This window comes from Mus pahari, chromosome 5 (assembly GCF_900095145.1).
Source record: "Mus pahari chromosome 5, PAHARI_EIJ_v1.1, whole genome shotgun sequence".
NCBI classification, from domain to species: Eukaryota; Metazoa; Chordata; class Mammalia; order Rodentia; family Muridae; genus Mus; species Mus pahari.
Genome location: NC_034594.1, coordinates 63,477,990 through 63,490,098, shown reverse-complemented (window position 1 = coordinate 63,490,098; position 12,109 = coordinate 63,477,990). Strand labels below are relative to the sequence as shown.

Here is a 12,109-nt window from a genome sequence, read left to right as displayed (position 1 = left end):
TGATGTTTGTGCAGGAATAGAAACCCTGACTAAGACAATGCACAAAGGTAAAACACTCACACACATAAAATAAATAAATATGAATAAAAATAAAATCTTATGTCATAATAGAAACTTAGTAGATACTGTCTTAATACTGTTGACTCAATTAATAGCAATATTTTCATATTATTTATCAATATCGAGGTATGTCCTAGGAATATTACTTAAAAGTTGAAAATGGTCAATTCAGGAGGTCAGAAGAGGATAGATGGTAGAAAACTATTGTTTTAAAGCTTGTCTGTGTTACTTCCTCTATTCACCTGTGTTAAATCCAATCCACTCAAATTCATGCTTCCTTCTAGTAAATAAGTACTAATGTCTTTGTCCCCATTCTCTTAAACAGTCAAATCTCTTGAAAAACAAAACAAAACAAAACGGTATACACTGGCCTCTTATTCACCATTGCTTTTAGCAAACACATGTGCCCAGTGAGTGAATGAAGACTAGACCCACGACTCTGGCCTTTGTAGTGCTGGGGAGCGATCCTAAGCCCAGGTCCTAAACTAGCAAACTAGAGCTGACTGGAAACAAAGTGCCAGAAAGGGGCAGAAGCTAATGTGCTCCAAAAACATAACGGACAGCTACAAATGTATACTATGTTAGCGTCCCAGTGTTTCAGGGCAGGACCTCAAAGCCTGCAGTCCTGACACGGCAAGGAGGGTTGATTTTTCTGTCTATTCCTACCAAGTCTTCTTTCGGTCTGCTCTAAAAACTTGGGGGACTGATGTCTTCATTCAAGGCACACGTTTTAACATCTGCCACACACTTGGCAGTGTCCTTAGAATTATGGAAAGAGGTCTCCTGCCCAAAATTCTACTCTGGAGTTCAGTGTAACAGCTTAAGACAAGTTAACATGCTCATTGCAGAACTGTGATCCAGAGTCAGAGTGTTTCTAATAGAGGGATAAAGTTGAGATGAACACTGAAGATCTTCGGCACCTCGTGAGAGAAAAGGCTGGAGTGGGAACAGAATGTACAAGAACTCTTTTTTTTTTTTTTTTTTTTTTAAAGATTTATTTATTTATTTTATGTATATAAGTACACTGTGGCTATCTCCAGACACACCAGAGGAGGGCATTGTATCCCATTGCAGATGGTTGTGAGCCACCATGTGGTTGTTAGGAATTGAACTCAGGACCTCAGGAAGAGCAGTCAGTGCTCTTAACCACTGAGCCATCTCACTAGCCCGTACAAGAACTCTTAAGTAGGAGAGAGACTGAACAAAAAGTCTAGTGTGCTTGCAATGTAAGATGTAACATGTAACGGGGATGAGAAATGCTACACAAAGTTCCCAAAGCAAATTTGGAACTAGAGGAATGAGCTTAGAAAAAGTACTGGTGGAAAAAAGAAAAAGTCTTGAGGCTAATCTAATAACCTAGGCAAGAGACAAAGGTGGCCTGGACCACATTCCAAATGAGGTGGCTATTTCTGGGTCCATCCTAACAGTATTCTATTAAGCATCCACACAACTTATGATCGGTGAAGCCAACACTCTGAAGACCAGTGGTAATGGCGGGACCTAAGCCTATACTTATAAGTGGCAAAAAAACTAGTATTTTCCTCCAGAGCTAATTGGAAAAAAGAAAAGAAAATGCTTCTTTTGATGGGAACTAAAATTCACTGCAATCATTTGTACCTATCAGGACAAATGTCTAACTTCAAGTACAAACACTTCTTCACGTGTTTAAAAATACCCAGCACAGGGTGTAGTGGTTATTACACATTACACATAAATACTACACATTTTTAATCCTAGTATTTAGGAAGCAGAGGATCTCTGTGAGCTTGAGGTCAACCTGGTCTACACAGTGCGTTCGAGGACAGCTAGAGCTACACAGTGAGACCCTGTCTGAAAAAAGACCAACAACAAAAGAGACGAGGGGGGAGAGGACTGTCCGATTCCCTAGCATCTCTACCAATTTCCTTAGCCAGTCCTCATAAAGATGATCTTAAGCGCCCCACCACACTGAGTACTGTCTCCTGAGAACCTGTTTGTTCACAATCAAATACTTGTAGAACAAGTACAGAATAAGAACAACAACCAAGCAAGGGTATGCAAGCAGCCAGGGCTGAGAAAGCGTCGAGACTGGGAACAGCTATATGCAGTTCGAGTCTGTAGTGGGCTTGAAAAATCTCCATTCAGAAGTTCATCTCCACACCTTCCCATTTCAACAGCCACTACAAGTATCTACCTATAAAACCATACAAGTGTGCCAAACGGGCTTTGCGGTCCTAAGGATCTAAACACACACAGTAAGGTGGCTCTCCAGTCAATGCTACCTTCACTGAACGAGGTTCTTAGGTGAATACGGTAGTCCCAGAAACCCAGCCACCTCGAACCTAATTTCGGACTTCCAGGAGATCTCTCATGCCCGAGTCAGAAGCACTTAGTGTTAGCAGTTAGGCTGCCGGGCCAGGAGCTGCTATAACATGCTTACGATGACACCGGAGCCCATTCCTAAACCGAAACACCTGCGGGGAAGGATTGGGGGGTCACTCGACGAAGAAGCGGACAGAGAATAAAGGTCCAGCGACCGCCTAGGAGCCCGGTCTGGTCCTGGCACGGGGGTGTGGCTGGAGTGGGACGGCCGGGTGGCTACCTGGTCCCATTCCTACGAACCCCAGGGGCCTGCAGTGGCCTGGCCAGCTTCCCAGCCCTCGATCCCGGAGGTGGGCCTCGGGCAGAGGGGCCTCGCAGGCCGGCGCTCGACCCGGAGGTGCCCAGTCACCCGCCCTGACTCAGCTAAACGCCGGCGCGGCGGCGGCTCCTCGCTGGGGCGCCTGCTCCCGGCCGCACTCACCGGCTGAAGTGATCATGGCTGCGCCCTGCACTCGCCGATCCGCTCGTCCACAGTCCTGGCCAAGCCCTGGATCTGTCAGCTCAGGGCCCGCTTGCTCTACCGCACCTCCAGGGTCCCGGGTGCGCTGCTCAGTCAGTCCCCTCCACAGGCCGCCGGCTCGCTTCTAGCCGAGGACCCCGCCCGCCCTAGGGCTGCCCGCATCCCCGCCTGAGGCTTGGCTCAAATTCACCTCCACGCTTGTGTCTTTTGTGCAGCTTCCGCCTCTCGAGATCATGCAACAAGGTAAAAAACATGTCGGTTTTTTTTTTTTTTTTAATAACTCTCCGCGAGGTCAGAGATCTGGCCGGCTGCGAACGGAGATTCATTTCTACTTGCAATCAGGCTTCAAAATAGACACCCTTGCAAAGAGAGGCCCACTCATCACCCGCCATTGCTAAGAGAATGAGTGTTAGGGGAGGTAGAAGCAGTGCTCGCAGCGCCACCTAATGATATGGCGGTCTCACTGCAATAATGCCCATCAACCCAAGACTATACAGGGAAGTGTTTTCATAGAAAAGCGACTGAGGCAGAAGGACCTTGAATTCGAGGCCAGCCTGGGCTATAAAAGATCTGCTATCAAAGTGGGGGAAGGTGGTGGTGGGATACTGTTGGAGAGATGACTTGGTCGCTTAAGTGGTTGCCATAAAAGCATGAAGACCTGAGGTTGAGTTTGGATTCCCAGCGGCCGGTGTAAACCCAGCGCTGGGGGAGGTGAAGGCAGGTGGATATCTGGGGCTTGCTGGCCGGCCTGTGTAGCCAGTTAGTGAGCTCCAGTTCTAGTAAGAGACTCTGTTTCCAAAAAAATAGAGTGGCTGGGTGTCGTGGTTCACACCTTAATCATAGCACTCGAGGCAGAGGCAGAGGCAGGAAGATCTCTGTGGATTTAAGGCCAGCCTGGCCTACAAGTGGGTTCCAGGACAGCCAGCGCTACAAAGTAAGACCTTGAGGGGTGTGGGGGGTAGGGAAGGGTGGGAGAGCAATTGAGGAAGACACCCAGTGTCAACCTTTGGCCTACTTGCACATATGTGTATATACGAGTATATGTTTGACACAAACTTGCCTCCATGCCTGTGTCTTTCCTACAGCCTCATCCAGCGAAGGACCCCTTTCCCCCCCTCCCCAAATATGAACACACACGAAAAAATAGACTGTCCAGGTGTCAGACATGGAGGTGCACCCCTTGGGATGCAATGGTAGGCAGATCTCTGTGAGTTCCAGACCAGCCTCGTCTCCATAGTGAATTCTAGTGAAGGAGGAGTCATATAGTGAGACCCTGTCTGAAAAGGGCTGAGTTGGTGGCAGTTGGGAGAATTGCCTTTAGTGGTTTAACCTTCCAGAGGACCCAAGTACCATCCCCAGCACCCACATCGAGTAGCTCACAACTACTTGTAACCCCAGCTCCAGGGGTTACAGCTCTCTACTGGCCTCACAGTACCCATACTTCAGGGCACATATACACACACAAATAAATAATAGATACATCTTTAACAAATATAGCCGGGCGTGGTGGCGCACGCCTTTAATCCCAGCACTCGGGAGGTAGAGGCAGGCAGATTTCTGAGTTCGAGGTCAGCCTGGTCTACAAAGTGAGTTCCAGGACAGCTTGGGCTATACAGAGAAACTCTGTCTTGGAAAAACAAACAAACAAACAAACAAACAAAACAAAAGAATAGGATGGGGGATCTTATATAATAGCCTAGGTTGTCTGCAAGCTTTCTTTGTAGCTGAGGAGGACCTTGAACTTCTGATCAAGGTCTGATTGGGGAATGTGGGGATTACAGGTGTGCACAATATCTTTTTTTTGTTTGTTTGTTTGTTTTTGGTTTTTCAAGACAGGGTTTCTCTGTGTAGCCCTGGAGTGGAGGGGCCCCTGACGAACGAAGTCCAAAAGGACCAATTCAGGTCAGTGGCCGGTATGGGACTCATATGGATGCCATGCACGGTATGGGGCTCATATGGATGCCATGCACGGTATGGGGCTCATATGGGTGCCATGCATGGTGTGGGGCTCATATGGGTGCCATGCACGGTATGGGGCTCATATGGGTGCCATGCACGGTATGGGGTTTATATGGATGCCATGAACAAATGCAGGCTTGCATTGTGAAGCCAATGCTTTCTACAGGAAAAGCCAGAAATAAGAAGTTCATGTGTTATCAGGACTTTTTTTTTTTTTTTTTTTTTTGGTTTTTTGAGGCAGGGTTTCTCTGTACAGCCCTGGCTGTCCTGGAACTCACTTTGTAGACCAGGCTGGCCTCNTTTTTTTTTTTTTTGGTTTTTTGAGGCAGGGTTTCTCTGTACAGCCCTGGCTGTCCTGGAACTCACTTTGTAGACCAGGCTGGCCTCGAACTCAGAAATCTGCCTTCCGACTGCGGGGATTAAAGGCGTGCGCCACCATGCCCGGCTCAGGACATTTTTTAGTTATTAAATTTTAGTTAGTGTCAAGTCCAAAGGAAACAAAGGGCTGATAGGCTTGGTGCCAAAGTGAATTCCGGCCTCCAGGCTGACTCCGTACCTGTGTGTACCAGCTCCTTCCACCCTGCCCCCTACCCTAAACTCCCCTTCCCATCCCCCAGCTTCTCATCCTTATATAACTCTGCCATTTTGGCCATGCGCTCTCTTGGTCCCCTCTCTCTTACCTCTCTCTTTTGTCCTGACCTCCCAGCCCCCACCCCTGTCCCACGGCCATGTTCTGTCCACTACTTTCTCTCCTTGCTCTGGACTCCTCTGATGCCTCTGGCTATAGTCTGCCTTATAACCTTCCTCTCAACCAGATCCTAGAGCAGCCCTATCTGTACTTTACATACAGTTAGTTGTTCGTGTTTGCAGGGAATCCACGGCCCCTGGCACAGTATATGTAGATAATGTTGGCAGCTATGTGAACATCATGGCCCCAACTCTGGAATTTGATATGTTGACAACTGATTAAAAATCCTTTTGAAACTTAGTGTGTAGCTCAGTGGTCGTGCACTTGCCTAACATGGGTGAGGCTCTGGGTTTGGGTTTGATTCCCAACATACACACACACACACACACACACACACACACACTTTGAAAACAGAAGGTGACTAGTGTGCAACTTCTGTCCTGTTTGGGGAAGCATTGTGTCTACAGTTTGGATGGTGTGCTGGTCATTGCCACAAAGTTATCTGAGCTTTATACAGCTATCCTGCCCTTTCCGGGATTCAAATGAGCTCTACTTCTGAGGATATAGTGGAATGACAGAAAGGATGCCTGCAGGGAGCACTCTGTTCTTAAGCAGCGATCAAAATTTAGGAGGAGCATAAACCATCTTAGAACCTACTCCAGGTTGGCTAAGGCCTCACCTGCATAGGGGCTGTGTGGCAGGCCTGGTCAGCAGGAAGGCAGGAGATTGGCTGGTTTTACAGCGCCCTCTGCTGGTCTCAAGGCCCCAGCAGGCGGAGGACTCTAGTGGGAGCTCCGCCCAGATTTCCCAGCCAATTGTCTGTGCTGCAGTGTTAGGCAGGAACCACAGACTTAGCAAACCCAGCAAGCCTGTTTTGTCGTAGAGCGGCTCAATGGCGGGCGTCACCTGAGCCCCGAGGTCTCCTGGTCTCTACTGCCGAATGGTGGTGACCCGCAGCCACCATGAATCTTAACCAGCAATTCAGCCACCCTGCTAGGGTTGCTTCATTGACTACCAGCGCCATGTGGTTTTAGAGATACCGTTTTTTTTTTTTTTTTTGGTTGTTGTTGTTGTTTTGTTTTGTTTTGTTTTTAGGAGCAGAACCGTGCCCCGCAGGCGATGGCATGAATCTCTCCATGTGGTTGCTTGATCAAAGGCCAAACGCCTCTCCGTGACTGAAATTGGGTAGACTGAGACATCAAAAGATCATTGAAGGCAGGAGAGAGGGGCTGGGGGGGCACAGGGTTTTAGCAGAGGAATGTCCAAGTTACAGTTATAGTGTTTCCTATTTTGCTAGAAGCTAGTCCCTGGCCCTCTCTCTCTGGGATGGCCAACCACTTTTCAGCAAGTGGGGGTTAAGAATCACCTTGATCTCCTTTAGTCGCTACTATTTTCCTGGGGCTCATCGCTGTTTACAAAAGCAGTTACTTTGTATTTTTGTGCATTTTAGGCAGGTGCTCTTCCATTGAGCTTCTTATACATCATGTTGGTCACTCAAAGCCAGCTAATGCCAGGAAGGAACTAAACGCAAGTTGTACTTAACTTGAATCAGTAGACATTACTTTCTTTCTTTCTTTCTTTCTTTCTTTCTTTCTTTCTTTCTTTCTTTCTTTCTTTCTTTCTTTCTTTCTTTCTTTCTTTCTTTCTTTCTTTCTTTCTTTTTATTTTTTATTTTTTGGTCTTTCGAGACAGGATTTCTCTGTATAGCCCTGGCTGTCCTGGANCTCACTTTGTAGACCAGGCTGGCCTCGAACTCAGAAATCCGCCTGCCTCTGCCTCCCGAGTGCTGGGATTAAAGGCGTGCGCCACCACGCCTGGCTTGACATTACATTTTTATATTGAAGTAGAAAATTTTGGAATTAATGTAATCTTCTAGTATGTCAAATTAATTTTGGTTCATTGAATTTCTTTCCAATTCAGTTACTGAAAAGCTTCATATATGGAACAATTTGAGGATGTGAATATTCTTATGACTAGATTTAATGGACTCTAAATACAGTTCAATTGTTTTCCATGCCACAGCAAGCATGTGAAGTCAGAGGATAACTCGCAGGAGCCATTTATCTCTTTCTGAAAATAAATCCATATGTTGAATATTTATTTTATTTCACAGGTAGAGTTTTTTCTGAATGTACATATGTATGTGTTCTACATACATTCTTGCTGATGGAAGAGGTCAGAAGAGGACATCAGATTCTCTGGACCTAGAGTTATGGGTAGTTGTGAACCATCATGTGGGCGCTGGGAACTGAACTGGGGTCTAAACTGCTCAGCCATCTCTCCAGCCCCGGGTTCTCTCTCTCTACCATGCAAGTCCTACAGATCCACCTCAGACACGAAGGCTTGGCAGGCTCACTTTTACCTTCTGAGCCATCTCCACGGCCCTGAATTAGGCTGTAAACTTCTCACAGGAATCAGTGATTTGACAAAACAGAATGGAAAACAAAGTGGAGACAACGTGGGTGTTCACACTTATAATGCCAGTACTTGGAAGGCCGAGGCAGGGACATCATGAATTCAAGGTCAGCCTAAGCTACATAGCCAAGCTTAAGGTTAGCTTGGGATAAATATTAAGACCTCAACTGTAAAAATGTAAAATGCTTTATTAGCAATTTCCAACTGAAACACAATTTCGGTCTTAGTAGAGTATATATGAGATGTGGGTGTAGTTATATTGGTAGCCTACTTGCCTAGTTTGTACAAAACCCTAGGTTCGATCCCCAGCACTGCCTAAAATCAGGTGTGGGACTAGGGAGATGGTTCAGTGTGTAAGAGAGCTTGCTGTCCAAGCATGATGACCTGAGTTCAGATCTCTAGCACCCACATAGCGGGGGAGGAGATGAGAGAATCATTTGGGCTTGCTGGTCACCAGCCTAGGTGAAAGCTGGTGAGTTCCAGGCTCAATGAGAGACCCTGCTGCAAGGGAAGGAGATGGAAAAAAATCAGGAAAGTTACTAGGGAGCTGGAAGGAGGAGGATCAGCAGTTCATTCAAGGTCATCCTCAACTACAATGAAGAACAGCCTGGAATATAGGAGACCGTGTGTGTGTGTGTGTGTGTGTGTGTGTGTGTGTGTGTGTGTAAGGGAGGAAGGGGAAGGAAGGAGGAAGGAAGGAAGGCTGAAAAGATAGTTCAGCAGTTAAGGGCACATATTCTCTTGCAGAGGACCTGGGTTCAATTCCCAGAACCCATTTGGCAGCTTACAACCATCAATAACTCCAGTTTCTAGGGATGGAGTCCAATCCCTCTTCTGACCTCTGTGGGCCCTGCTTGCACGTGGTGTATTTACATATAGCCAGGCGCACACGCGCACACGCACACACGCACACACACACGCGCGCACACACACACAAGATTAAATAAATGTTCTTTTAAAGTATATTAAGCTGGGTGTGGTGGCTCATACCCTTATTGCAGCAATCGGGAGGCAGAGATAGTTGGATGGATCTCTGTGAATTTGAGGCCAGCCAAGTTTATATAGTGAATTCTAGGCCGGAAATGCTACATAGTGAGACCCTGTCTCAACAAACAAAAACAAAACCCGCATATGATTAAAATGAATCTTACCTGTATCTTTGCCCCCTTTTTTTTCAAGGTGGCTACTAGAAAATGGAGGGTTTCACATATGCCTCGCCATAGATTTCTTTTAGCCACTCTGACTCATGTGTGGCCCCTCCAGGGTCTTGCCTGCTCTCTGGAGCTGTCCGTTCGGCCTGACTCTAGGTAGGCTGAGGAGGAGATGCCCTCTTGTCAGGGGGCAAGGAGCCGAGAGTGGCCGTCCCCACGGTTAGGACTTCTGAGGTAGGCAGTCCACAGAGACTGAAGGCCAGACTGATGTTAGTCTGTAAGTATAATGATGAAGCCATTCACAACTTGAAGACCTCCTTAATTGTCAAGGAAGGGAAAGGGCTTGGAGCTAAGAGACAGACTCAGTTTCTGAAACTAGACCCCCAAATGAGGGCTTGGTTACAAGGACTAAGCAGGGTGCTCTAAGCCCAGCTGAACTTTTGGGCCAGAGTCATGGCTAGAGAGCCCAGAAGGAAGGGTGAGACGGGGTTCTCACCGTTACTAAAGCCACACAGCTCCTCCTGGGGTATGCCCTCCCAACACCCTGTTCTCCCTTCCCACTCTCAACCCTGTGCACTTTCCTGTGACTCTATGAGCCACAGCATTGCCTCTCAGGCAGCCATGTTCTCCCAGTTAGCAGCCCTGAGTGTAAGACTAGCCAAAGACTTGGGCTCGAGGTTGAAGGCCTATAAGGATGAGTGTACGGTTCCTGGTGGTCCAGAACCACCACCCTCCCTCAACCTCAACACCAAGGTTATGCAAGTGGTAGGCTGCTCTGGCCAAATTCCACCTCTGTCCCAATGCTTGATCCACCAGCTCACAAAACCAGGTCAGAGTGCTTGTGCAGCCTTCAATAAAGCCAGCCTCCTCCACTCAGTGTTTACCATGCAAACAGAACAAAGGGACAAAGTCTGGGCTACCTGTCCCTAGGAAGCAAGCCCTCTACCTTGTCACTTCTCCCACCACCCCCACCCTCTGAGAGGTTTTCTCTCGGTAGACCAGGCTGGCCTGGAACCCAGAGATCAGCCTGTCTCTGTCTCCTGAATGCCGGGATTAAACGTGTGAGCCACCAGTGCCCAGCTGTCACTGGCATTTTAAAGCACAGACTGCCTTCACGTCCCCAGTGGTCAGTGGTCATTATCCTCTTGCTCAAATTTGGTCCTTGCTTCTAGCAGAAAAAGACAGGCTCATTGACATTGCCAGCCAACGGCCTCCACATTTGTTTATTTTTTGTTTCTGTTTTTGTTTTACAAAAGGCTCTTCCCAAAGCCAGGAATTCTTTGGAGGCAAACACTTGAACAAGAGAGAAACTGTAACACAAATGTTACAAAGGTTTGTCTGAGAGTCAGTGAAGGCCTGGCTTCTCTCTGGTTAAATGCACACATGGGCATACATGTCCACACCTTTTATTGTGTACCAAATCCCATGCTATCTTTAAATTTAAAGAAAAATCTCCTTTTAAATATTTACTTCTGGAACTGCAATGGCTCAGTGGGTAAAGGTATTTGCTACCAAACCAGATGACCTAAGTTTGTTTCCCTTGGACCGCATGGTGGAAAGAAAAATGGAGTCCCACAAGCTGTCCTGACCTTGACCTTTATGTGTGTGCTATGGCATCTATACCCCTCCTATAAGTAAAATGTAACAGCAAATAAATAAACAAATTGACTTAACAGCTGCTTCTGCTTCCCAGTTATGCATTTTCCAGTCCCAGCCATAGGGCTGTGGAGAAGTCATCTGGGCCTGCAGGGCTTTCAGGGCCATTTCATTTGTTCAGATTCCCTCCTCGCTGGGGTCCCGTGAGGATGGTGTCAGAGAAGAAAAGAAAGACCCATTCTGCTTCTATCAGGTACAGTAAGGCACTGTCTGGTTTATTAGAGGGAAGGAACCAGCATTCAGGTCAAAAGCAGGGAAACCTCCATCTAACCTGGGTTCTAGGTTAGAACCCAGGACCCAGAGTGGGGCCTGCCTGGGCAGTTCCTCACACTGGGCTCCCAGGGACCCCTGGCATCCTCCAGGTCTCCAGCCTTCCCTCAGGCCACTCCAACCTCCATGTCTTTCTAAAGTCTCCTGCAAGGGCCCCACAAGACCATCCTTGGTGAAACCCAGGTCTTTCTGCCTGCTGGGGACCACAGGCCACTGTTTGCCGCACCTGTTTGAGCAGCTGGGAAGCAGAAGCCAGACTCAGTACAGAGACCTTTTCAACCAGTGGCGAGACCTGCAGGTGGCGATTAAAACCACAACCACCGATGTGAACGGTCTGTAGATTACACTTTAGACCAGAGACTACAAACTCAAATGTCCCTGTGAGGAAAGTACAGAGGGGATGGAGCCCCAAGTGAGGGCAGGAGAGGAATCGCCACAGACTGGAGTGGAAGGCGTGTCCTCCCTCACCCAGGAAACCACAATGATTTAAATGTTCAGTTTCCTAAGTTTCAACAAGGGTAACAGATACAAAAGATTTTTAACCCTTGTAACTTCTGTCTTAGACAAATTCCCAACCTAAATTTCTAGCCCCTTTCTTTGATCAAATAATAAAACTCTAACTGAATGATTACACAGGATTGCATAGGTCAATATTGTAACAAAAATATAGCAGCTTGAAATATAACACTCTTCCCATTTAAAAACAAAATCAAGTCAAATTGATAATTCAAAGTTTGTTGTTGTTGTTGTTGTTTTGAGAGAGTCTCATGTAACCCAGGCTAGCCTCCAATTCACATTGTAGCTGAGGGTGGATTTGAACTTCTGATCCTCCTATCTCTACTTCCAAAGAACTGGGATTATAGGTATGTGCACTTCATCTGGTTTATACAATGATGGGGATCAAACTAGCATGCTAGGCCTTCTACTAACTGAACTACATCCTGGCCTGGAGTTCATTCTTTTTTGTTTTTTTTTTTGTTTGTTTGTTTTTTCGAGACAGGTGGGCGTGGTGGCGCATGCCTTTAGTCCCAGCACTCGGGAGGCAGAGGCAGGCAGATCTCTGAGTTCGAGGCCAGCCTGGTCAAAAAA

The 12,109-nt window shown here is 47.1% G+C and overlaps 1 protein-coding gene across 1 annotated transcript in view; it reads right to left on the bottom strand.

Moving 5' to 3' along the window:
• Psmd1 (proteasome 26S subunit, non-ATPase 1) overlaps positions 1-3,029 on the bottom strand; it is a 72,252-nt gene extending 69,223 nt beyond the window's left edge. The window contains exon 1 of the mRNA XM_021197524.2: positions 2,843-3,029. Within this exon, the coding sequence (XP_021053183.1) occupies positions 2,843-2,858 (16 nt within the window). The 5' untranslated portion in view covers positions 2,859-3,029. The remainder of the gene's footprint in view (positions 1-2,842) is intronic.
• Positions 3,030-12,109: the final 9,080 nt, after the last annotated feature.